A 24,731-nucleotide genomic window follows, 5' to 3' on the forward strand; every position below is an offset into this window, starting at 1 on the left:
GGACTTTTGATATGTTCATCTCCTAACTAGTCCAAACAAAGCTACGAAGTTAAAAATTGTGTTCCTTGCATTTCCCCTTTATACCTTCTTATTGCTTGGCCTATATCTACTTACCTATTTGATTTTTACTAGGTACGAATATGAATAGGGCCACACGAACGGTAGCGTGGTTGTAATATAATAGGACTTAGGTATAGGTATGCTGTAACCAGCTTTTATGTTCAGATTTTTGGCATTCTTTACCTAGATTTTACATTTTAATGACTTAAGGTGAGGTGGGCCGGGCCGATGTTTGTCCAAATTTCATTTGCGTTTTTTACCGAGAGAACAATAAACTATTAAGTCTGGAACTTAAACTAGTGGTACAGATCATATAGTACCTAATAATAAGCTAAAACTCGAGTGAGATATTCTCGCACACTCGCACTTTTGTAAGTTCTTCTCTCAAGTAATCATAATATGTTATGTCACGATTGTCACGAATAACACTCTCTTCTGTGAAATTTGCCAAATGATGCCACTAGGATCACCTTATCTTCTGCGGGTACTTACGACTAACGAGGAACGAGGAGGGATAAACAGACGTCATTTGGGGAAAAGGATCCACAAAAATCTGTCAATAGAATTTTAACTTTCTGTAAAAAAGAAAGGTCATTCATTTAAATGACAAATTTTAGAGGGTGGATCCTTGTTCGTAGTTTTGCTAAATTACGTTTACGTCCAAACGAGAGTTCCTTTCGGGTGGTTGTAGTCAACGCATAATCATAGGGGTCAAGGGATCATCCTAATTAGGGCTCTCTCTCTCTCTTCTTAGCGTTTATCCCGGTTGCCGCTTTCCTGCCTTTTCTGCTCCACTTAGCACCGTCTCCGCATCCTCTTTAGTAAAACCCTCCTACTTAGGTAATAAGGTCATAAGCCCGCTCCAGACTACGCAGCGCGAAGCCGCGAATGCGAGTGTGGAGTCGATTTCGCTGATTAGCGAACTAGACTCCACACGCGTTCGCGGCTTCGCGCACGAGTGTGGAGGGCCCTATAGAAAAATCTGATTAAGTGTTCTCATTTGTCTTTTCTGTTCCAAAAAGGTAAGATCTCATGCCCACAATTTAAATACACCCAACAACTACGTCCGAAGCTGTTTTGGCCGATGCCATGCAGTCACTAAAAGAAGATAGATAGTAATTTTATAACATAAAATCAATTAGGCAAGAAAATTAAACGAAAAAGAAACGATTATCTTTCCATAAACTCGTTATTTAACTTTACAACGAATTTAAAAAAATAGGTTACTGATGAAGTTAAAGTGACGTCACAAAGTTTGTGACTCCCCCTCACCCTTGTCACAACATGTGAAGTCCGCGGTTTACATTCGCGTGCGAGCCACGAGACGCGAGTGTAGGTGGGCTCGTTACTCGTCTCCCTCCTCCCTCTACCCCTCGAGTCACGAGTCCACCCCACCGTTTACCACCGTGGCTCGCACGGGAATGTAAACCGGACTTCACATTTTCTTGACCCCCTCCCTCCCCCTAAACATGCGATGTAATGACTGGATGATCCCTGTACGATATCTACTCACTCATTTGTGAAAAAAAAACAAATGAATGAATGATTAGGTAAACAAAGTCTCGGAGAGTTAAAACTCGTATATACTATATATTCACGTGAGAACAGAGTACAAATTTATATTTTGGATGTAATTTTGTGGTCTCCGGCTAGTCATTCCTTCGAGCACGGGCACGGGCCCGCCTCGGCGACAACGAGGTCGCCGCTGAGCGCGATGGCCTCGATCTCGACGGCCGCGCCCGCCGGCAGCTTGGCCACCTGGTACGTCGCACGCGCTGGACAGTCTTTAGGGAAAACTGGAACAATAAACAACAGTTATTCAACTCGTCTAATAGTCTACTCTACTGCACTGAATCTAAGACCTCTGCAGAAATACAAATTTGGGATAAGTATAGGTAGCAGATATAGGTACACCATACCTTCAAGAAGTAGGGAAAGTTTATTTTCCCCTCACTAGCTCGGAAAGCCGTCTTTTATCCTTTAAAACAAGCGGGGAAAAACGCATTTTATCCACTAGTGGGGAAAGTAATTTGACCTTGAATGGAGCGTGTTTAAGTAGCTTGACAGATAACAAAACGTAAAACTCTCATAATAATGGTTCGTTCGATATTAATTATCATTAAATAAATGGTTTGAGAATCTAATAAAAACTACCAGATTTAGCCTTATTTAATGATTTTAAGTCATAAACCTTAAAATTCCATAATAAACTTTGTTTTTTAATAATTATGTTAAATATAATTCTGAACGCACAAGTTAAGTCGATGCAATTTCAAAACGCATCATTGACATTTCATACGTCAGAAATGTCAACATTGTCAACGAAAATTTTACTTAAGAGCGTTCTTACAAGAAAAGTCGAAATAATGTAAAATTGATGATATTCCCGACAAGATTTAAGATTTTACGCTCATTATTAGAAATAAAGAGTACTTGTTCCAGTAAGAGCGTCTTCTTATCTTTAGGAATATCGTTGTACATTTTAGAAAAAGGACTAATTAAATTAGTAATGATTTTTTTTCTGATGGACGTTTACGAAAAACCGCGTGAAGCACTGAATTGTGAGCTCTTATTTGTAAATTTTGAGAAGTTTACTCTGCTAAAGTTGGATATTTTGTATTACTAATATCCTGTACTTTAGGAATATCGAACGATATTCTTCCTACATGCTTTTAAGAAAGAGAAAATCAATGTTAAACGAATTGAATTTTCTCTTCGAAACAAGTGTAAATTCCTACGAAAATCTACTTAGTATCGAAGTCATTTTTATACACGAGCAATCTACAACGTTTGCTTATACTGTTGGTATACATTTGTGTTTATCAAATTCTACTTTAATTTTTTGGCAATTTTTTGAAAACGACTCTATATTGCCGATGACGCGCGCTGGCGATCTCAGTACCGCGGCAGAGCTTGAAGAGGTCGGACCTGTGTCGGTCGGCTCCGCACGTTTTAGACGGCGACAACGAGGTTTTATATCGTTGTGTGCGGCAGGCGCCGTGTAAAACGCTATACTGTGTGCGTGTAAACTGCGACTGAGAAACTTTGATCCGAGTACTGTATTTGTTGTTATAGTATTATAATATAGTATAGTAACATAACAAACTTACGAACAACAATAAAAATATTTGAAATTACCTGACATTTTATAGGTAGTAAAAAAAAAAAAAAGCCAAGTGCGAGTCGGACTCGCGCACAAAGGGTTCCGTACTACGCACAAAACGGTAAATAAATCACGTTTGTTGTATGGGAGCACCACTTAAATATATAGGGACCCTATTACTAGGACTCCGCTGTCTGTCTGTCTGTCTGTCCGTCTGTCACCAGGCTGTATCTCATGAACCGTGATAGCTAGACAGTTGAAAGTTTCATAGATGTATTTCTGTTGCCGCTATAACAACAAATACTAAAACAGAATAAAATGTGGTATTTCCTATAAAAAGGGACCTTATTGTCGATGGCGTTTACGCCATTATAAACGATGCTCCGATATAACTAAGACTGAACTTGTATAAGTTTTGAGTATGTATTACTCATCCTCCTTATGAACCCTGGCAGTACCTACTGGAACTTAGGTTTGGTGCAACATAGGCGCACACTGTTTTGATCATTCGACTCGATTGATGAGCAACTTGGGAGAGCAGTACTCATGATAGAGCTGATGCTGAACCGTGGCAATACCTAGTGGAACTTAGGATTGGTGCAACATAGGCACACGCTGTTTTAGTCATCCGACTCGTCTTGATGAGCACTTAGGAGAGCAGTACCCATGATAGAGCTGATGCTGAACCCTGGCAGTACCTAGTGGATCTAAGGTTTGGTGCAACATAGGCACACGCTGTTTTAGTCATCCGACTCGTCTTGATGACCACTTAGGAGAGCAGTACCCATGATAGAGCTGATGCTGAACCCTGGCAGTACCTAGTGGAACTAAGGTTTGGTTGACATATCAGTCAAATTTGACAGATTGACAGTTTTTTTGTCATTTTCAGGGAAAATTATCTTTTTGGGATAGAATTTAGCACCAAGTAACATTGTTAAGTGTAGATTTATACTATCTGTCAAAATTGACATTTTTGACAGTTTTGGATCCCAAATCGAAACGGTTTGTCCGATTTTGATAGCACCTTCAACATTAGTCATGGGATGGAAAATGTAGTTTGACACATCTGTCAAAACTGTCAAAATTGACAGTTTGACAGTTTTTGTCATTTTTAGTGAAAATTAACATGTTTTGTTGACTTCCGGTTCGATCGCCATCTTGATAGTAGCCTCGTGATTAATTTCTTTGTTTTTTGCTCATTAATATTGTTTAATGTGTAATATCGATAGCTTTATTATTCAATAATCTAATGTGGTAGTGTGCAGTGAATGGAGAATTAATCTCAAAGCGTGTTTAACCACCATTCTGGAGTCAACGGCCGGTAGTCCACGTGCTTCTCGTAAAATCCAGCTATCGGTTTTACGAGACAACTACAACAACCACCGAACAACGTCGTGCTCTAAGAGCATTTGGTATTTCTACCTCTAACCGTGTCTGGCTAGAGCCCTAGAGGCCCATAATTTTATTGTTTACCGTACACTGGCTATGGCCGATGGCCGATATGTTTTAATCAAGAAATATTAATTCGATCCCACGTGGATCCCACTTTGACGTTGGCGAAATCATCGACAGTATCGATGGAGCCATACTACCTGAAAAATTGAATTGAACATGTTTTGTTAAAGTTTGGTACTAAGTGACATAGTTTAGTGTTGTTTGACATATCAGTCAAACAAAAAGAAGACAAAAACTGTCAATCTGTCAAATTTGACTGATATGTCAAACAACACTAAACAAAACTTTAACTTCAATGGCCATTAACGTCTCAAAAATTTAATTCGAATTAACTTTAATGCAATTGGTGCGTAATGCAATTGGTTAATGGCGTAACTAATGGTTAATGCAATTGATCAATGGTTAATTAAAATTAACAATTACGGCCAACACTGCTACATATAGCTAAAATAGTTTCGCTACCCAAGCGGTACGGTTACCCTGTACCTGTACGAAATGTAATGACGAAACATGTAAACAAGCGAGTATAATTTCTTTCTAGTATAAAATAATTCTTTTATAATACAAAAGTAAGTACATTTGCACTGGATTTAGTATTTTCGTACCAAATAACAATAATTAGGATTTTAAAATTTAAGTACAGTTAGTGTCGTTATAATTGTTTTCAGTATGCTTCACGAAGGATCAAGATTATTTAATCCATCATTGTAGTGCGAGCGAGAGGGAAAACGTGGTAGAAGGGATCGGCATACTGAGCTCGCACAGCCCGCCGCAGCGCGTAAAATACCTAAACTCGCTCAACGCCGAAATATAATAGCGCTCTTAATAACTTCTCACGTAAAAGTACAGAATTTCCAGAGTTTTTTGTTATAATATCGGAAAAAAAATGAGTGATTCCAGTTGATGAAGATGATCTAACGCCTGTGGATGTTGCACTTTCCTCGCTATAGTGAGGGGAAAAGTTTTGTGTTACACACGGGTGCAAATGTATTTTACTTCTCGTGTGTTAAAACACTCGCTACGCTCAGGATTATATTTTAGAACCACTCGCTTCGCTCGTGGTTCAACTATAGAATCCTTTCGCTTGCTCGTGTTTCAATTCCACACTCGCGGGTAAAATACAACTTTGCACCCTTGTATAACAAATAACTATTTCTCTATCAGATTCAGTAGGAATAGGAATGCAGTTCGTCTTTGTATATTCTAATTTCATATATGCTTAATTTAATAAACAGTTTTCTTGCTATTTATACCTAACCTAACCTAACTATTTAATTCATCGCAGTTTTCTTACAAACGGCAAAACATTACCGTTGATTGAAACAGTTGTTTCTTTCTTAACAAATGAAATAACAATCGTTAATATTAAGCTCGCCTGTTTAATAAGCAGTTAACACGGAACGCGGAAACAAATCTATGTCACGGAGATCCTAAACGCTGGCAATGAAATAGTGTTAATTGCCGCAATTGGGGACAACATCACGACAAGGAATAAATAAAGCACGGTAAGGTAAACCGTGTATTTCGAAACCTACCTACCTACCTGGGTGCCTAGCCAACGTGCCAATCGTTTACGCTCTGTAGCGTAGCGTAGTCATCTCCCTCTATCACTCTTCCATATTAGTGCGACAGAGACGTTGCGTTTCGTCCGCTATTGGAGCGTAAACGATTGGCACGTTGGTTAGGCACCCTGAACCGTATTAGGAGAAGGTTAGTTTTAAAACTTAAATGAGAATAAGTACTAGATGTCCCCGGTGGCACCCGGTGGCCAACGCAGGATTTTGTACCAGCTTCTTCAGCTTTTGGTGCTGACCTATAGAACACTCGGCTCCGGGAGCATCATCTGAATTTCTGGGAATTTTTTGTGTTGTCACTAATGCGGTCTGATACCTATGATAAAATGAGTGCCTCTAATAATAAATGGGTGCCAAACTACTTACATTCTGAGTAAACCTGGTTGACAGCCTGGAAGTCCGCCATGTCCAGCAGTAAGATGGTGGTCTTGACGACGGACTCCAGCGAAGCGCCGCCGGCCTCCAGCACGTGCTTAATGTTGGTGAGCGCCTGCCTCGTTTGGGCCTCAGCGCCGCCGCAGACGAGCTGTGCCTGGGCATCCAGGCCCAGCGTGCCTGACACGTACAGTGTCTTATTGTCCAAGAGGATGGCCTGGCTATAATCAGCAATTTATAATGTAAGTATACAGAACCTAATTAACACAAAATAATTAGGCCAAGCCCGCAGTCACAACTGCGGCAGCAAAGAGTTCCGTGAGTAGGTAATCTATCTACTATCGTACAGTCATCTACAATAATATGTTACTCTTCGAAGGCCGCAAAAATATCTGACATGGTCTTATTTGTAGAGCCTGAGCGTGTCTCATATTTTTGCGGCATTTGAAGAGCAACATATTATTGCAGGTGACTGTACGCATCGTTATGACGCATTAAAGTTTAGGCATATCTCAAACACTATGAAATGATAATAGTTATTTGTTATACAAGGGTGCAAAGTTGTATTTTACTCGCGAGTGTGGAATTGAAACACGAGCAAGCGAAAGGATTCTATAGTAACCAAGTGGTTAAACTATAGAATCCTGAGCGTAGCGAGTGTTTTAACACACGAGAAGTAAAATACATTTGCACCCGTGTGTAACACAAAACTTTTCCCCTAACTATAGCGAGGAAAGTGCAACATCCACAGGCGCAAAAATATTTTTTCCCCTCACTAGCTCGGAAAGTTGTCGTTTATCCTTCAATACAAGCGGGGAAAAACGCGTTTTATCCACTAGTGGGGAAAGTAATTTGACCTTGGATGGAGCGTGTTTAAGTAGCTTGACAGATAACAAAACGTAAAACGCTCATGATAATGGTTCGTTCGATATTAATTATCATTAAATAAATGGTTTGAGAAGCTAATAAAAAATACCAAATTTAGCTTTATTTAATGAATTTAAGTCATAAACCTTAAAATTCCTTAAGAAACGTTTGTTTTTTTATAATGATTCTGAACGCACAAGTTGAGTCGATGCAATTTCAAAACGCATCGTTGACATTTCATACATCAGAAATGTCAACAAATTATTTACTTAAAACCTTTTCTCACCGACTCGCGTAAAAATACACAACTTCCAGAGTTTTCTGTTATAATATTGTATAGAAATGAGTGATTCCAGTGATGAAGATGATCTAACGCCTGTGGATGTTGCACTTTCCTCGCTATAGTGAGGTGAAAAGTTTTGTGTTACACACGGGCGCAAATGTATTTTACTTCTCGTGTGTTGAAACACTCGCTACGCTCAGGATTCAATTTTAGAACCACTCGCTTCGCTCGTGGTTCACCTATAGAATCCTTTCGCTTGCCCGTGTTTCAATTCTACACTCGCGGGTAAAATACAACTTTGCACCCTTGTATAACAAATAACTATTACACATCTTGATATATTTTAATCATAGCTATGCCCGGCTTATAGGAGTTTTTCAAAAATTGTATGAAACCTGGTTTTCGCCCCTAACTCTTATAATAATATAATATAATCTGGGGGAACGTGGTCAAAGAACCCATCATTACCGAAGGCGACGGTGGACTTTGCGGCAATCTCTGTTGCCGCGGCGTCTAATAGGATGCACAGAGGGAGGCGTTATTTGATATCCGTGTCGTAGACACCTACTGTCCCTCTTATATCTCACGTCCAGTAGCATAAAATCGCTCTTTATATCCTTATTTAGGCACCAAACACCAAAATAAACACAATATACGTCAAAGTTGACAATAAAAATGACAACTTCGTATGTAAAAACTAAATAACTAAATACGTCAAAAACAGTAAGTAGGTATAAAACCTCATGTTATTATAACCTATGATTATTGTAGGTATGTGAAACTTATAGACTGGACACGACTCAAAATGAAAAGTCAGTTTTTGTCTCTTAAGTTCGTTTCTCCTTTACCGAAAATTTTAATAAGAGGTATGTGAAAGTAACAATAAGAAAAAATACATTTTATCTATATTGATTTGGTTTGCCTGTAGCCGCGGACGTAATGTGACGTTCAAAACGTCAGGCCAAAATGATAAAAGTAAGTGCATTCTATTAAATCCCGTTTCTGTAATAAATTATGCGACATTTAATTCATCGCCATTCTCTCGAATTCACGCTGATTGGTCACGGTTAGCCTAACATACTCCTCGCTTTGCTCATCGTCGCACCTATCCTTTAACTCTGGCAGAATACCTACAGTGAAAACTAGTTTCACCTAGTGAAAATGCCAAAAAGTTTTCCCGAAAAGTCAAAACTAGTTTTAACTGCAATCAATTTGAAATAATTATTTATTTATTTACATACATTATTGCTATGAACCTGTGTTGTACCATATTGTATATATAAATTACCATTAATTTGTAATATGTATTAGGTTCCTAAATCATAGCTGTCCATCACACAACCCTTATCCAGGTTTACTTAACTCGACAGTATAATTTGACCACTTTGACTAATCAGAAACTGAACTGTCAGTCATAGTCAAAATTTGAAATCATCAACACTATTAAATCAATATTAAATTAATTTATCTAGCTATCTACGATTTAGTAACTCTATGCACATATAAATTCCACAAACAAATTTACTAAATGACTTAAATATGTGAAAAATTCCGTTCCAAATTTAAACTTATTTCTATTCGAATAAGGTTGTTTTTTAAGGGTCAACCATTGTAAAGTGCAGAATTAGCAAGTACTGATTCCCTAAGTAACCTAAGATCAGGCTGCAGTCAAAAAACTAGTAAAGGTTATGTTATCCTGATAATTTTCCCGCCGTCTTCATACTCGTTTTAGTTGGTTATTGTCTGGTTAGCTGCCTGTTAGCTATAGTTTTTGCGAAAAACCCCAGGACAGAGGCGAATATTTTTGTATGAAAACTTGCAACTTTAAATGCATTTTTTATCGAACTACTGCAGTCTAAAATGAAGTCAAAATCAGTCCATCGACTAAATTTTTTGCAAGCTTTCTAATGGTACCACACACGATTCTTACAAATGAAATAAAAAATCTGGTTACCCCTCTCAACCCCCTAAACTTCCCCCTAAAATAAGAAATAAGCGGTTTTGACTTATTTTCAATATTAGTGGAGGTAAATGTGGTAATTGCTATAACTATTTAAAATTTTAGGTATCTACGTCAAACGGTCTCTGAGAAAAACGCATTTAACTGATTTGCAAGCCCGAAGTGATCCCATAAGTGTTCCGTTTGTCAAAACAAAGTTTTGCACGGAACACTAAAAATCATCTCAATTCAGCCGCAAAACAGTACCTCATGGAACTCATGGTACAGTCAGCTGCAGAGATAGTTGACCCCCTTGCAAACAGAATTCCATGCAGGGGGTCCATTATCTCTGTATAGTCAGGTACAAAACCGTCGTTTTTATGAATTAAAACCATTAGTTTCTAGAATGCAATAATCGGCTTAAACGTTTGATTTTATTCAATTTTGAGAACCGCATCTGGAGCTAGACGAAGATCCAAGTTCAGACGTGGCGTGCACAGTGGGCTGGATGGCTCGAAAAGAGGACATTCGCACTTTTTCAGAAAATCATTTTTTGAAAAATGCTATCCAATAGAGAATTATATGAGGAACAATAAATGTGGTATACATTTTTGCGAAATAAGGCATATTGACAGCAGAAAAAAATAAAGTCTGTTTTTTTGTATGGGACCCAAAAATAGGTATCTTGTTTCTCAGAAACTATTAGAGGTCCCGTCTTCTACCTTTCAAGACTTTGTTTTTCTACTTTTATAGTAGAGTAAGAAACGATAAGCAGATTTTCTATTCAGGTGCTGTTTTTTTTTTTAGTCCAGTAAAAGTTAACACATTTTCGATTTTGTCGTTTATGTCTTTTTTGGGATGCCACAATATTTTTTGATAGTTTAATTCTATAATATTAATAACAACTTACAGATGCGACGATTTTTACTTTTTTTTGGGAAACAGTTGATTTTGGTTCAAATTTGTTGTTAGTTATTTACAACTCAATCATTTTATGGAAGACGAAATAGTGAGTATTCTTTTATCTTGAAACAATTATTATTCGCAAAAACAAAATGAATCATAAAATGTTAATTATATTTTACAATATGGTCAAATAAGACTCATTTAAAATAACGATTTAACTAATAGGCCACCACTTAATTATTGCATAAACGTATATCTTATAATGTCTTTAGTTAAAGATTATTGTATTGTAAATGCGTGTTAATTTACTACAATTGTTTAACTGATAAACAATATGCATAATACTTAATTTAGAAGAGTTCAGTTAACTAATGATGTCATTGCTAATGCCCCTCGATGCTCATCGCTAATTGATGAGATTATCACCATGTAGCGATGCTCTTATTAATTAGTGATTTACACTATTAGGTAGTAGTTTCTTACCTAACATTCATGAGTTTTATATTAAGGGTGAACCCCAGATTACGTTTCACTTAAGTGGGGATAAGCTAAAATTATAATAAAAGGGTGATATACTTAACACATAAATTAGTTTCTCGAAAACAATACTCGGTTATCGTTTCTCAGTTAGTACGGAATTGACTATACTAATAATAATGGAAAGTCTTGTTAACAATATTGATTTGTTTAACGTGTTGAATAATATTGTATCTTTATCGGACAATACAAAGTTATATGGATACTTGAAGGTGACATTAAACTTATCTGAAGAACAAGAACAGTTATATGTGAAGTTTTGTCAAAGGTACTGCTCAAATATCCAAAGAAGATGGAGAAAGTCTAATCGCATTCGTGGCGATTTTATGAAGAATAACAGGGAATGGCTAAGCAGGGCCATATGTTGGCCAAAAGATGATATGTCGGTGGCCGAAAACTTTCAAGAGGATGATGATGACGATGACGCTGAAAATGTTCCACCAAATAAAAACATTGTGGAATCTTCATTTGATCCCGCAACACCTTCATCTTCACGGAAAACTTTTGAAGACCTTTCGACGAGACAGAAGAGAAGACGATTAGAGCGGATAAGCAAATCCTTATCGCCCGAAGAAGTGAGTGCAGTTAACTGTAAACAATTAAAGCAGGGTGGCCACGCGAGTTTAAACAAGATTATTGATTATTTGCTGCATCACCCAGAAGACATAAAAAATGTAGATGACTACATACACAAACAAAAAATGAATAAGTTACTATCACCAGAGAAAGCTTTAGCCTTAATGACTTCATTGAAACTTACTAAGTGGCAGTATATTAATTTACGTGATGTAGCGAGTGACCAAGGAGTAAATTTATATCCATCATATTTTGCCATTCAGAACGAAAAACAAATGTGCTACCCTTCGAATGAAAATGTTGTTATAACTGAAGATGGTGCCAGAATAAAATTACAAGCTTTATTAGATTTAACTGCCAAAAGGCCTTTGAAGGCGATTGGAGGTGAATACGAAAACAAAGTTTTGAAGCTGCAGAGTAAATGGGGTTTTGATGGAGCTTCTGCACAAAGCAACTACAAAATGAAAACGCAAAGTGAATTTGATGTGTCAAGCGTTTTTATGGCTAGTTTAGTACCACTTAAGTTAACATGTGATGGTGAAACTGTATGGGAGAATGATAGACCATCATCTACTGGGTTTTGTCGTCCAATTATGTTTCAGTTTACAAAGGAAACAAAAAGCATGGTTGAAAAATATAAATCCGAAACACAGGCGGAAATAGATGCCCTTGTGTATACTGAAATTACTGAATCTTCTACGAAAGTAGAACACGAGCTTCACTTGACAATGATTGATGGGAAAATTTCTTCATATCTGTCAGAAACTTCAACAGCTTCATGTGATATTTGCCGTGCTAAACCAATGGAAATGAAAAAAATTATCAGAGAGGATATGTTACAATATGGGTTGTCGTCATTACATGCCTGGATTAGGTGTATGGAATACTTACTTCATATAGGTAATTTAACTTTTTTATTATAAACGTATTTTTTGCTTTACACTCTTTACTTTGAGTCATTTGGTAATAACATTATTTTTTTTAGCTTACAGATTGCAATTCAAGAAATGGACCGCAGCAAAAGAGAACAAGATTTTGAAGGAACAAGCGAAGAAACGGATTCAAGACGAATTTAAATCTGAACTGGGATTACTAATTGATGTCGTTAAGCAAGGAGCTGGAACAACAAACGATGGTAACACTGCCAGACGCTTCTTCTCCAACCCTGAAATCACAGCCCGTATTACGGGAATCGATGTCAATGTGATTCAACGATTTCATGTAATTTTGCAAGTGATTGCTTCTGGAGAACATGTAAATATAACAAAATTTTCTGACTATTGTCGTGAAACTGCAGTTTTGTGTACAAGTGAAGAGTTATACGCGTGGTATTATATGCCATCTAGCGTACACAAGCTTTTAATACATGGGGCTGACATAATTAAGCATTTCGGCATGTTACCAATTGGAAAATTATCAGAAGAAGCATCAGAAGCGAGGAACAAAGATTTTCGCAATGTGAGAGAACACCATGCTAGAAAATGTAGCAGAACCATGACGAATGAAGATATTTTGCACAACTTTCTTATATCTTCTGATCCACAAATAACTCTTCTAAGGCCACGACTAACTAAGAAAGCTAAAAAACTCTCACCCGAAGCTTTAGAATTACTAATTATAGAAAATAATACGAGCGACGACCATGAATATAATCTTTTTGAAATGTTAGAAAATATCAATGAATAACTTTTTCACTAAGTGTAGTAATTTTTGTATTTAGGTATATGTATTTTTTTAAGAAATGTTATTTATGTATCGTAATTATTATACCATAACCATATTGTTTTTTGTTGTTTATTGTTTATTTTAAATGACATGTGTCTATTGTAAAACATTAGATTATTTCTTTTTAGTTGTATGAAAAATGTAAAAAATGTACTTAGGATTTTTTTATAACTTAATAAACGTTACATATACTATGTGTTATTATCATTTTTACTTTTAACTATCGAAATATAATGTAAAAACCCAAAAAAGACATAAACGAAAAAATCGAAAATGTGTTAACTTTTACTGGACTAAAAAAAAAAACAGCACCTGAATAGAAAATCTGCTTATCGTTTCTTACTCTATAAAAGTAGAAAAACAAAGTCTTGAAAGGTAGAAGACGGGACCTCTAATAGTTTCTGAGAAACAAGATACCTATTTTTGGGTCCCATACAAAAAAACAGACTTTATTTTTTTCTGCTGTCAATATGCCTTATTTCGCAAAAATGTATACCACATTTATTGTTCCTCATATAATTCTCTATTGGATAGCATTTTTCAAAAAATGATTTTCTGAAAAAAGTGCGAATGTCCTCTTTTCGAGCCATCCAGCCCACCGTGCGTGGGCCCTTTTACGCCTGAATGAAGTCCATGTTTTTAAGTGCCCGCACCTAAACACGATGTCACCCATCACCCATAAATGATTTTAATTTATAACAAACGCGCAAAGTCCGCTCCAGGACTACGCGGCGCGAAGCCGCGAACGCGAGTGTGGAGTCGATTTCGCTGATTAGCGAACTAGACTCCACACTCACGTTCGCGGCTTCGCGCCGCAATTCGCGCACGAGTGTGGAGGACCCTTAAGATCCACGCCCTGAGTTGACCTGACGGACTATGTTCAAGCTTGTACAAAATAAGATGTTAGGCCTTTATAAACGTAGCAATCAAAACCATCAATCAACACCCTTGCCTTTGACTTGGCACGCGATACAGCGGAATCCGACTCAAATTGCGAACGGAACGTATGTACCACCATGGCACTGACTTTACCTAGTGCAACTAAGGTATATAATATTAGACATGTCTTTTAACAGTAAGGACTGTATCATTTATTATAAATACAGATAAAACCTGGTCTAACAGTTGTTATATGTGTTATTTTGTATTATATGTTCTAAAGGTTTGATTTGAGGGCATTTTTAAGCCATATCCGACATAAGGCTTTACATTTTTTATTTTAGGGACATGGCATATAGTCGAGAAATTGGAACGGGTTCCACCGGGGCGGGGTGGCCTAGGGGTTCAAGGCGTTAGCCCGGATTGCTAAAGACGCCGGTTCGAAGCCCCACTCAAATATTTATTTTATTCTGTTTTTAGTATTTTTTGTTATAGCGGCAACAGAAATACATCATCTGTGAAACTTTCAACTGTCTAGCTATCACGGTTCATGAGAAACAGCCTGGTGACAGACGGACAGACAGACAGACAGACAGCGGAGGCTTAGGGTATGCACGCACGAGCAACTTTTGTCGCCGCGACTATTTTGTCACTCACAGACTCACATCAAGTCTATGGGCTAGTATGGAAGTGCACACACGTAGCGACGTGACTCCCAGGAGGACGTGACTCTTTTTTTGTCTGCGGGTTCGGTGACAAGCCAGCGACGAAACTGTCTCCTTCCCTATTGGTTTCAATGCAAGTGCGCGCACGGGCGACAAATAAGTCGCCGGTCGGCCAGAGGGCCTACCGCGAAGCACGTTCGACGTGTTGCCTCTCTGTCGCACTTGTAAATTTGTTTGTAAGTGTGACAGGGAATCAACACGTCGAACGTGGTTCGCGTTAGGCCTTTAGAAAGTCTCCCGCTTGTCACGTCGCTACATGCGCGCACTTTCATACTTACCCTACTTGATGTGACTGATGTGAGAGACAAAATAGTTGCGGACACAAAAGTCGCTCTCGTGCGCGCATACCCTTAGTAATAGAGTCCCGTTTTACCCTTTGGGTACGGAACCCTAAAAAACACGACTAAGACTGATGACTAATCATAAACTTCATCTAGATAACATCGCCTGGGTAAAATAGAAATACTGAATTTTGCATTAAGTAATTATTTACTTTTAGACTTTAAACCTTATCAAGGCGGTTACCTATCGCATCTCCCAAAACTTTAAGCTCTCTCCACACTCGTGCCGAATTACGGCGCGAAGCCGCGAACGTGAGTGTGGAGTCAATTTCGCAGATCTGCGAACTTGACTCCACACTCGTGCGCGAATCGGGGACTTTAAATCCGATTATTAGAACCTCGAAAATCTTTCCCCTTTTTTGGTTGAAATTATATTAATAATGTTTGCCCGAAGTATAATTTCCTACATTTTCAAGAGCCCAATTGATTGCAGGTTTATTTCGCAAATGATTTAAAATTCAACTTTTTGAAATAACTATACGCTCACCCAGCAATCTGCCCAACATGGACCGGACGCAACATAGTTCAAAATTTCCGAACGCACCCGTCACTCCAAAGGGCCCTGCACACTCGTGCACGCAGCCGCGAACGCGAGTGTGGAGTCTAGTTCGCTAATCAGCGAAATCGACTCCACACTCGCGTTCGCGGCTTCGCGCCGTAGTCTGGAGCGCGCTCAGATCCATGGAACAACGTGATATTTCTTACCTTAATCGTGCCAACTCTTACTTACTGAAGTTCGTTTGTCCAAACCAAATCCGATAGGCACAAGTTGTCATCAATGCTGGGAGTCTACTTCATGAATTTTGAATACTTTTTTCTACACAGTAAAAAATACCTATTGTATCAATTATATTCCAACACTTAACTAACCTGTAAGGTCCAACGGGCTTGTATATGTGCGGTGAAGAAACTATGGTCTTCGTCGCCTTGTTGTGGACATGAACCTTCTCTTGACTCATTTTGAATACTTCTTATTTGTATTTCCTAAACTGTTTCAAAAAAGAAGTTCCACGACGCCTTTATATTTCAACTTCCTAATGAAGTTTGTACGACCAGGGTTAAAAGTTCAACGTCGGCGCGATAACGTTATTATTCAAGAGTATTATCAACTAAGCAAACAAGAATACAATGAAAAACATTCACTAATAGATAAAAGTGGTGACGGTGACACACAGATGTCAACGAAACATAATAAATTTTAAAGAACGCAAAACCTTCTACCGATCCCGATATTTATGGTGACGATTATTTCAATAAATATTATTTCAATAAAGTTGTTGTTTAACATACACATGTTTCCATTTGTGTCATTCAAACGCTTTTTTAACGCGCGTTGAAAAAGCGCTCGTGAGTATGAGGCTTTAGGCCCCATACGCACGAGAGCTTAAAAAGCGTTGCGTGGGGGACGCACCCATAAGTAAGAGCGAGAAAGCGATAGGCCCCATTTGCACGAGCCTTGGTCCTTAAATCGAATTTAGCGTGCGGGCAGATTTAAGCGCTTTTTTAACGCGCGTTGTAAAAGCGCTCGTGAGTATGGGGCCTTAGTATGTGGTGGTGGTAGTGTAGTATACACTTTAAAATAATGAATCTAGACATTCTAGACGGGACTATTTTTCACACAATTTGATTGAATTGACAATTTAATTGGTGATGCGGACGCAAAAATTAAATTCCCGCGCAGATCCCACTATTAAATTTTGTACGTGTGGACGCTCAATGAGATTGACACCAATTTAATTTATGATCTAATTGGCAATTTAATTGTCTCGTCCGGACTGACCACTAGATTCTTGATTACTGAACGTTGATCTGAAGGGTCCTCCACACATGCGCGAATCACGGCGCGAAGCCGCGAAAGTGTGGCATCGATTTCGCAGATTGTTCACGCCATCGCGCCTAGTTCCCCGTTTTTTGTCGGTTTTTTAGCCCGCGTCAAAGGAGGCGCGAAGCGCGAACTGGCAAGACTCTACATTACACACTATTTTGACTCATATGTGGCAAGATAAATAATTATTATATTATATAAAGCGGCTATATTTTACGGTTTTACTACAAAACAAAATGGAAAAATAGCTAAATCACGTATGATGCCATAGATAACTAGCATTTAAACTCGATCAGCTGATCGCGAAACTGCGAATCGTGAAGTTGACGTGTTGCCTCCTGTCACACTTACATACGAATTTACAAGTGCGACAGAGAGGCAACACGTCGAACGTGGTTCGCGGCTCGCTTCGCTGGCCGACCGGCAACTTTTTTGTCGCCCGTGCACGCACTTGCATTGAAACCAATATTCGGCTTGTCTTCGAACCCGCGGACAAAAAAGTCCAGGGAGTCGCGTCGCTACGTGTACGCACTTCCATACTAACCCACATGATGTGAGAGACAAAAGTTGCTCGTGCGCGCATACCCTAATAGTGAATGAAAGTCGCGCATATTTTGAAGGAAAAAATTTACTTCGCAATATTTGCACTAATACGGCTTTTCATTTTTTTTCTGCCTTTCTATAGAAAGCGTGCTCCAGACTACGAGGCGCGAAGCCGCAAAACTCCACACTCGCGTTCGCGGCTTCGCGCACGTGTGTGGAGGGCGCTGAGAATGATATGCTACACGAATATTTTTGAAAATAGCGCGAAGTTAGTGCGTTGTCGCGTGATTAAAAAATGAAAATTTCAAAACGCACCCGGACGCACTTCAATTGACACTGACAGGTCGTGACCAATAAAATAATTCAAATATAACCTCAAATATTTACTCTTTCCATAATTACTAATAACATAGTATAATAAACAAGTGAGTTTTATTACTGTAACGAAACCGTTTAATTTTTTTACTTATTTTATGTTAAGTATCTCATTTAGATTGTCTTTATTTTTCAGGTAAAATGCAGAGACTGATATCATTAGCAAAAATTGTATCAAATCTTAAACCAACTATACCTAATGGAACTCTTAACATGATACCGTCTTTCTTCAGTACGTTTCGAAGCCCTGTTCTTCAAGAAAAGCTATTACCGACCTCTTCGCCGATATTTAGTCAAGTTTGTTCGTTCAAAGTGAAAGGTCGCGTTCGAAGGCGTTGCAAGGACTGCTATATCGTGGTGCGAGACCAGAGATCGTATGTTATATGCCCAAAGTTCCCTCGTCACAAACAGATGGCTATGAAACCCAAACCTCACAACACATGGATTTTGACTCATGCTACACAAAGCCCTGTGCGTGCTTGGTGAATTTTGATCAATAATTTATTGTACATTTATAGAATATTTAGCATAAAATGTTCTCATGTAAATTTAGGTATGAAGATTTGAATAAAAGATAATAGTAGAAATCTACATAGAAGTATATTTATTTAAACTACATCATAACCCTTGACCAGGCTGACATTTCAAAAATGACAATAGAATGTCGGTCTTACTCATCAAAAATAGAACACATGTTTGAAGTGCCGTATGTGGGAAATATATGTATAGCCTGGTAAAGGGTTATATATAAAAAAAAATAACAATGTTGGTTGAAATAACCTAGTTACAACTACATAAAATAACAATTTTCTTTAACTATGACTAACTTCAGAAATTTTGCAGGTTAAAAAGAAAACAGATTTATTTTTAACATTTCTTATAGCTTGCTATACAAATGTATATGTGAATTGAAATTTACTTAGGTCTTCTGTTATGTTACATGTAAGTATTTGTTCTGTGGAGGTATAATAAGTAACTATTTTACACAAAAATGTATATCAACATGCTAGCCTAGCTCTATACCAGAGGTCTCCAAACCAAAAGTCCAACCTGCAGAAAGTAAGTGGCCAAACAAGAGCTTAGCCCAGGACAGCAACAGCAAACTAGTTTTAGGTCAAATTTATTGTTAAAATAACATATTTGGACTCCTGGTCTAAGCAGTCTACTATAATAACAGTAAAACCCGCTTAAGAATCATCTTATAAAAGGAACAGGTGAAAAAATGCATATTGCCACAAAAATGTATGACATAAATACTACATAGTACATACAGATTGCTCAAGTTACAGGGACTGGCATATTATGAAGAAGATAATTTTAAACATAATCATATTAAGTGGATTCTATTGTATTACTTAGGACCAATACCTTAAAAAGTTAATAATCATAGGTATGTCTTAAATCATGTGTCCTCATTTGCATGCCTGGTGGGATCCAATAAGTTGATTGCACTATAAAAAAAAATAGAAAATTTACCAAAGGTAAGACAGAATTTTGAGTTATACCCACTAGTTACCACCAAGTTGTTAGTGTAATAACAACAACTGAGAATTTTTTCCTCACCTGTTTCCAGTGGTAAAAGGTGACAAAAAAATTCCCAGTTGTTAACACCAGGTATTTTTCTCAGTAGTTACCACTAAAATATTGTACTGTTCAATACTGATAAAAATAACTACATACATAAATACGAATATGAAGTGGGAATGTTTTACGTCGACAGGACGACAGGTGATGCAGTAAACTGTGTGTGTGTGTGTGTGTAAATATAGCTCTTAATTTTATTACATGTTACACAATAAAGGCTGCAAAAATATCTGACGACCTTATTTGTACAGCCATAAGAGCATGTCACATATTTTTGCGGCATTCGAAGAGTAACATATTATTGCAGGTAACTATACCAATAAATTATTATTCACAACGACGGGACTTAATCGCGTAAAACAATTTTTAAATTTACCTCCGACATTTCGAGGGCGGCGTTGTCCCCGTGGTCTCGGAGAAGACTCACTTCACTTCTCCGAGACCACGGGGACAACGCCGTCCTCGAAACGTCGGAGGTAAATTTAAAACTTGTTTTACGCGATTAAGTCCCGTCGTTGTGAATAATAATGAGTAAAAATCGTGAAAGTTTAAATCAGTGGTATACCAATAAATGTTTATTAATTAGCGTTTGTTGAGTTTTAGGGCAGTTTACTTAATCGGAAGTTAAATCTACTATGCATTTATGTAGGTATTTTTGTCAGTATTAAACAATAAAAAAAATTGGTGGTAACAAGAACTGAGAATAAAAATTCCCACTAGTTACCACCAAGGTAACTAATGGGAATAAATAACCCATAATAGTGGTAACTATTTCTTTTATCTCAGTAGTTATTATTTATAAATGATGGGGAAAATAATTCAAAGCTTGTATTAAACATAGAACTTTGGACAGAAACCAAATATATTCAAGATTGCAGACAAACATTTTTCTGCAAGTACTAAATATGGATATAGTCTGCATCTTCTCAAATGACTTTTTCGTCTAAGATGGTAATTTGTTAAACAAAAGCCATTGTTCCTTGTTCCTTTTATGTTAGCGGTCGCCCATTGTGTACCATTGAGTCTGAGCGCGTGCCATTGTCAGAGACAATGGTACACAATGGGCGACCGCTCACATAAAAGGAACAATGGCTTTTGTTTAACAGATGACCATCTTAGGCGAAAAAGTCATTTGAGAAGATGCAGACTTACATTGAACATTGGATATTTAAAGCCTACAAAAAAACTGCAGTGTTATTAACATTGTACTTGTAACAACTGCAGTGTATTTACATGAGTAGGTACAGGTTTTACAGTTCGTGATGGTAATAGCATATCAAACATAAAAGCAAAACTATGAATACATTAAGTTTCCGTTCATGCTAAACTTCAAGCATTGCTGTAAATGCTGTAATCGAATTTAAACTGTTGTTAGACATACTAACATTGTTTCGGAGAGCCTAGGTCTCCTTTCTTCTTCGGTACGCGGTACACTTCGTGAACGCTGCTTGCACTGTTAGTGCTTGAGAAAGGAGACCTAAGCTCTCCGAAGCATGTGGCGCGAGTGACTAAAAAAAGTGAGTCTAAACCATAAAATAATTTAAAATTCAAGCATTGCCTTCGTATTTACCTGGTTCTGTGAACTAATTCATTGAGTTCATTATCTTGAGAAGTAATCTCACTGACTTCATCATCATCACTATCTACAATCTCCACTGGTTCAGCGTCACTACTGTTGTCATTGTCATTGCTGGTTAGATCAATAGTGTTTGAAGCATCAGATTCATTCTTAGCTTCATTACTGGGATTATCAATCTTTATACCAGCAATACCTGAAAGATAAATAGGCTGTCACTTAGAGTATTTCTGTTAAAGGCCATCACTGACTGCAAAAATTTTTTTGGATATGAACAATACTAAAACAGTAATACTTATTTGTCAAGCTTACTGTCACTATACTTGGAAACCTAAAAAACAGATAGTTTTGTTTGATCCTGGTTTCATGTGATTTACTCCAACACTGGACCATTGTGTAGGGTAGGGGTCGGCAAACCGCGGCTTACGAGCCGCATGCGGCTCTTCGACCGAAAAAATGAACACTGAAGTTCTTAGACCCCTGAAATCAACATTTGTGGCTCATTGAGTTTCCTAAGACTGGTGATTTCTACTGCTACTGGCTCTTTTTCTCAAAGGTTGCCGACCCCTGGTGTAGGACAATTTGTTTCGGAAGCAAACAATAATTTAATCAAAAGTATGTATTCGGAAAAATTTAAAAATTAAATGAATATATGCACGATTACCTTTGGCTGGCAGTGCAGGGGTGTCTCTCTGAACTCTGCGTCTCCTGGTCCTATCATTCTGTCGCATCTGTACCATATTTTGAAAGTTTATTCTGTACACAGCTCCAGCTAGTAGTAATGTACACTCGGGGCTTCCAGCATTATATGCATTTTCTAATTCAACATTACTTCTCTCATCATATTTCCACCAACCTGATAAAGATACATGATTACTTGAGGAGTCTTTTCAAAAGGGCTTATTTCTCTATGAACACCATACAAAAACAAGCCCTTTTGAAAAGAGATTCCTCACTTTCACTTATAACTACAGATGTGCTGTTGGAAAGTTTCTAAAATTGCAATATTTCCACATGGAAAAATTCTCATATACTTGTATGGGAATTGAAAATTCCTGTGAAATTTTCCTCAAATTGATTGATTTTGATGATCGGTCTGGCCTAGTGGGTACTGACCCTGCCTGTGAAGCCGATGGTCCTGGGTTCGAATCCCGGTAAGGGCATTTATTTGTGTGATGAGCACAGATATTTTTTCCTGAGTCATGGGTGTTTTCTATGTATTTAAGAATTTATATATTATATATATTGTTGTCTGAGTACCCATAGCACAAGCCCCGTTGGGCTTACTGTGGGACTTAGTCAATCTGTGTCTGTGTCTGTTAAATTTCCGAGAACTTTTCCAACATTTGGAAACTTTCAGCAACTTGCACATGTATGCGTTCTTGGATCTTAATGAGGAATTGCTGAATAAACTTGAGCGCTTACAAAATGTCTGTATCAGGTATGTGTATGGCCTCCGTAAATATGACCACATTTCTGATTTTCGTAAGCAGCTCGGGTGGTTACTGATCCGCCAGCGCAGGGATGTGCATGTTCTGTCGTTGCTTTTCAACATACTCTTCAACCCCTGTTCCCCATCTTACCTAACCGAGAGATTTAACTATCTGGCTGAAGGAAGTGATCACCGCTTACGTTCTAGTGCTAATCTTACGCTTGCTATCCCTTCGAATAAGTCTCGAACGTACGCAAATTCATTCACAGTGCGCGCGGTGAAGTTGTGGAACGAGTTGCCCCTGTCGCTCAAACGGTCCCGGTCTGTAGCATCACTCAAAGTTAATCTGAAAAAGCTTTGGCTTTCCCACGAACTGTGATTTGGTTGAGTGCTAATATATATATTTTATTTATATGTTATATATATATATATATATTATATATATATATATATATATATATATATATATATTTATGTATGCTAGTACATATTTATTTTATTGCATAATGCTATTGATGTATTTTAGTTATTCGTAGACGTTAATATTGTAGTTTTCCTTTTTAAATATTATTGTACGTTCTGTAAGTTTGTCTATCTATCTAATTCGAATTTTCCATTCATTTACTCTAAGGTTAGCTGGAAGAAATCCCTTTATAGGGATACGCTCGCCTTTGTACCTAAATTTATATGAATTTCATGTTAACAATTTTTGTTTTGTACAATAAAGTGATTTACTACTACTACTACTACTACTATACTAATAAAAGACACATTACATTATACTTTTACAGAATGTACAACATTGGATTTAGGCCTATACTATTATTAACCTAATAGATACATACCATTCCTTCCCTCATAATACCATTGGTAGCCTTCATTCACTTCCTCAGAACTAGCTTGAGGGGAAGCTTTCTCTAAAAGTACTGGATGGTCCAAATAATCAAGTGGGATCTCTGCTCTGCACATAGCACACTTTTTACTTTGAATTGCCACTCCCTGTGAAACATATTCATAAGAATTAATAATCAGGAAGTTATTAGGAATTGTAAGCCGTAAACTTAAAATTTCCTTCAGCTCACCTTTACACAAAGAAAACAAAAGATGTGCCCACAAGGAAGCTGGGTAGGATGATGACATTTTTGTAAGCAAACTGCGCAATCTTGCTCTGCAACTGTAAAATGTTTATGTGAATTTACAACCCATATTTTGTTTCTATGGTGTCTAATGTAGCAATTAGCCTACCTTGCGGGTCATTACTCATTGCGTTAACTTATGACACATTTAAATAACAATAATAGACAATTCAAACACGCGTTACGGTAATATTGCTTTCAAATTACACTAATATATCAAATATTTAGTAGAAACTTTCTTCAAAAGCTGGGTCACCTAGTCAAAAACTCAAAACCCAAACAATATTATTAATTTATTATGTCAAAAAATTAATGGAAGGAACTGTCAGGCTGTCATAAAACTCAAACTCCATCCAAAGAGTATATAACCACTATCAGTCGTTCGTTCGGAAACATTAAATGTTAACATATTCTATCATTTGACAAAGCACGGCAGCAGAAGAAGATCTCCAGGAGAATCCAGCTGGATTGGGCGGCATTTAATAAATTAGCGGACATCCTGAACCCTGTTAACATTCCACAATGCCTGAAAACTCGTCTCTTCAACCAATGTGTCCTGCCCACCATGACATACGGTGCCGAGACATGGACGCTCACTAAGGAGGCTGTGCATAAAATCCGCGTAGCACAGAGAGCCATGGAGCGCGCTTTATCAAGCTTCAAGATCGAGTAAGGAATGTCGAGATCCGTCGAGGCACCAAGGTGCAAGACGTTGGTTTCGCCATTACCAAACTAAAATGTAGTTGGGCGGGACATGTTGCTAGGCAGAGTGATGGCAGGTGGACTAAAATGTTAACGGAATGGTGGCCGCTTTCGAATGAAAGAAGCCCCTGGCGTCCATCGGCTCGTTGGGTGGACGACATCCGGAAGATTGCGGGTCACTTCTGGATGAGATTAGCTCAGGACCGGGATAAG

At 37.8% G+C, this 24,731-nt stretch overlaps 2 protein-coding genes across 2 annotated transcripts; both read right to left on the bottom strand.

Moving 5' to 3' along the window:
* Positions 1 to 1,630: 1,630 nt before the first annotated feature.
* On the bottom strand, positions 1,631 to 16,402 carry LOC134745506 (2-iminobutanoate/2-iminopropanoate deaminase). Its single transcript, XM_063679551.1, has 3 exons — positions 16,216 to 16,402; positions 6,559 to 6,788; positions 1,631 to 1,856 (listed from the first exon to the last, which is right to left on the bottom strand). The coding sequence occupies exons 1-3, from the start codon at positions 16,302 to 16,304 to the stop codon at positions 1,714 to 1,716; spliced, it is 462 nt and encodes a 153-aa protein (XP_063535621.1). The 5' UTR covers positions 16,305 to 16,402; the 3' UTR covers positions 1,631 to 1,713.
* A 2,326-nt stretch (positions 16,403 to 18,728) lies between these two features.
* LOC134745507 (E3 ubiquitin-protein ligase RNF146-B) lies at positions 18,729 to 24,089 on the bottom strand. The gene is made up of 6 exons (XM_063679552.1): positions 23,926 to 24,089; positions 23,763 to 23,854; positions 23,526 to 23,679; positions 21,913 to 22,104; positions 21,243 to 21,444; positions 18,729 to 19,539 (listed from the first exon to the last, which is right to left on the bottom strand). Exons 1-6 carry the CDS (start codon positions 23,942 to 23,944, stop codon positions 19,491 to 19,493), a joined length of 708 nt encoding a protein of 235 aa, XP_063535622.1. The 5' UTR covers positions 23,945 to 24,089; the 3' UTR covers positions 18,729 to 19,490.
* Between the last annotated feature and the right edge of the window lie 642 nt (positions 24,090 to 24,731).

This window comes from Cydia strobilella, chromosome 11 (genome assembly GCF_947568885.1).
Source record: "Cydia strobilella chromosome 11, ilCydStro3.1, whole genome shotgun sequence".
Lineage (NCBI taxonomy): Eukaryota > Metazoa > Arthropoda > Insecta > Lepidoptera > Tortricidae > Cydia > Cydia strobilella.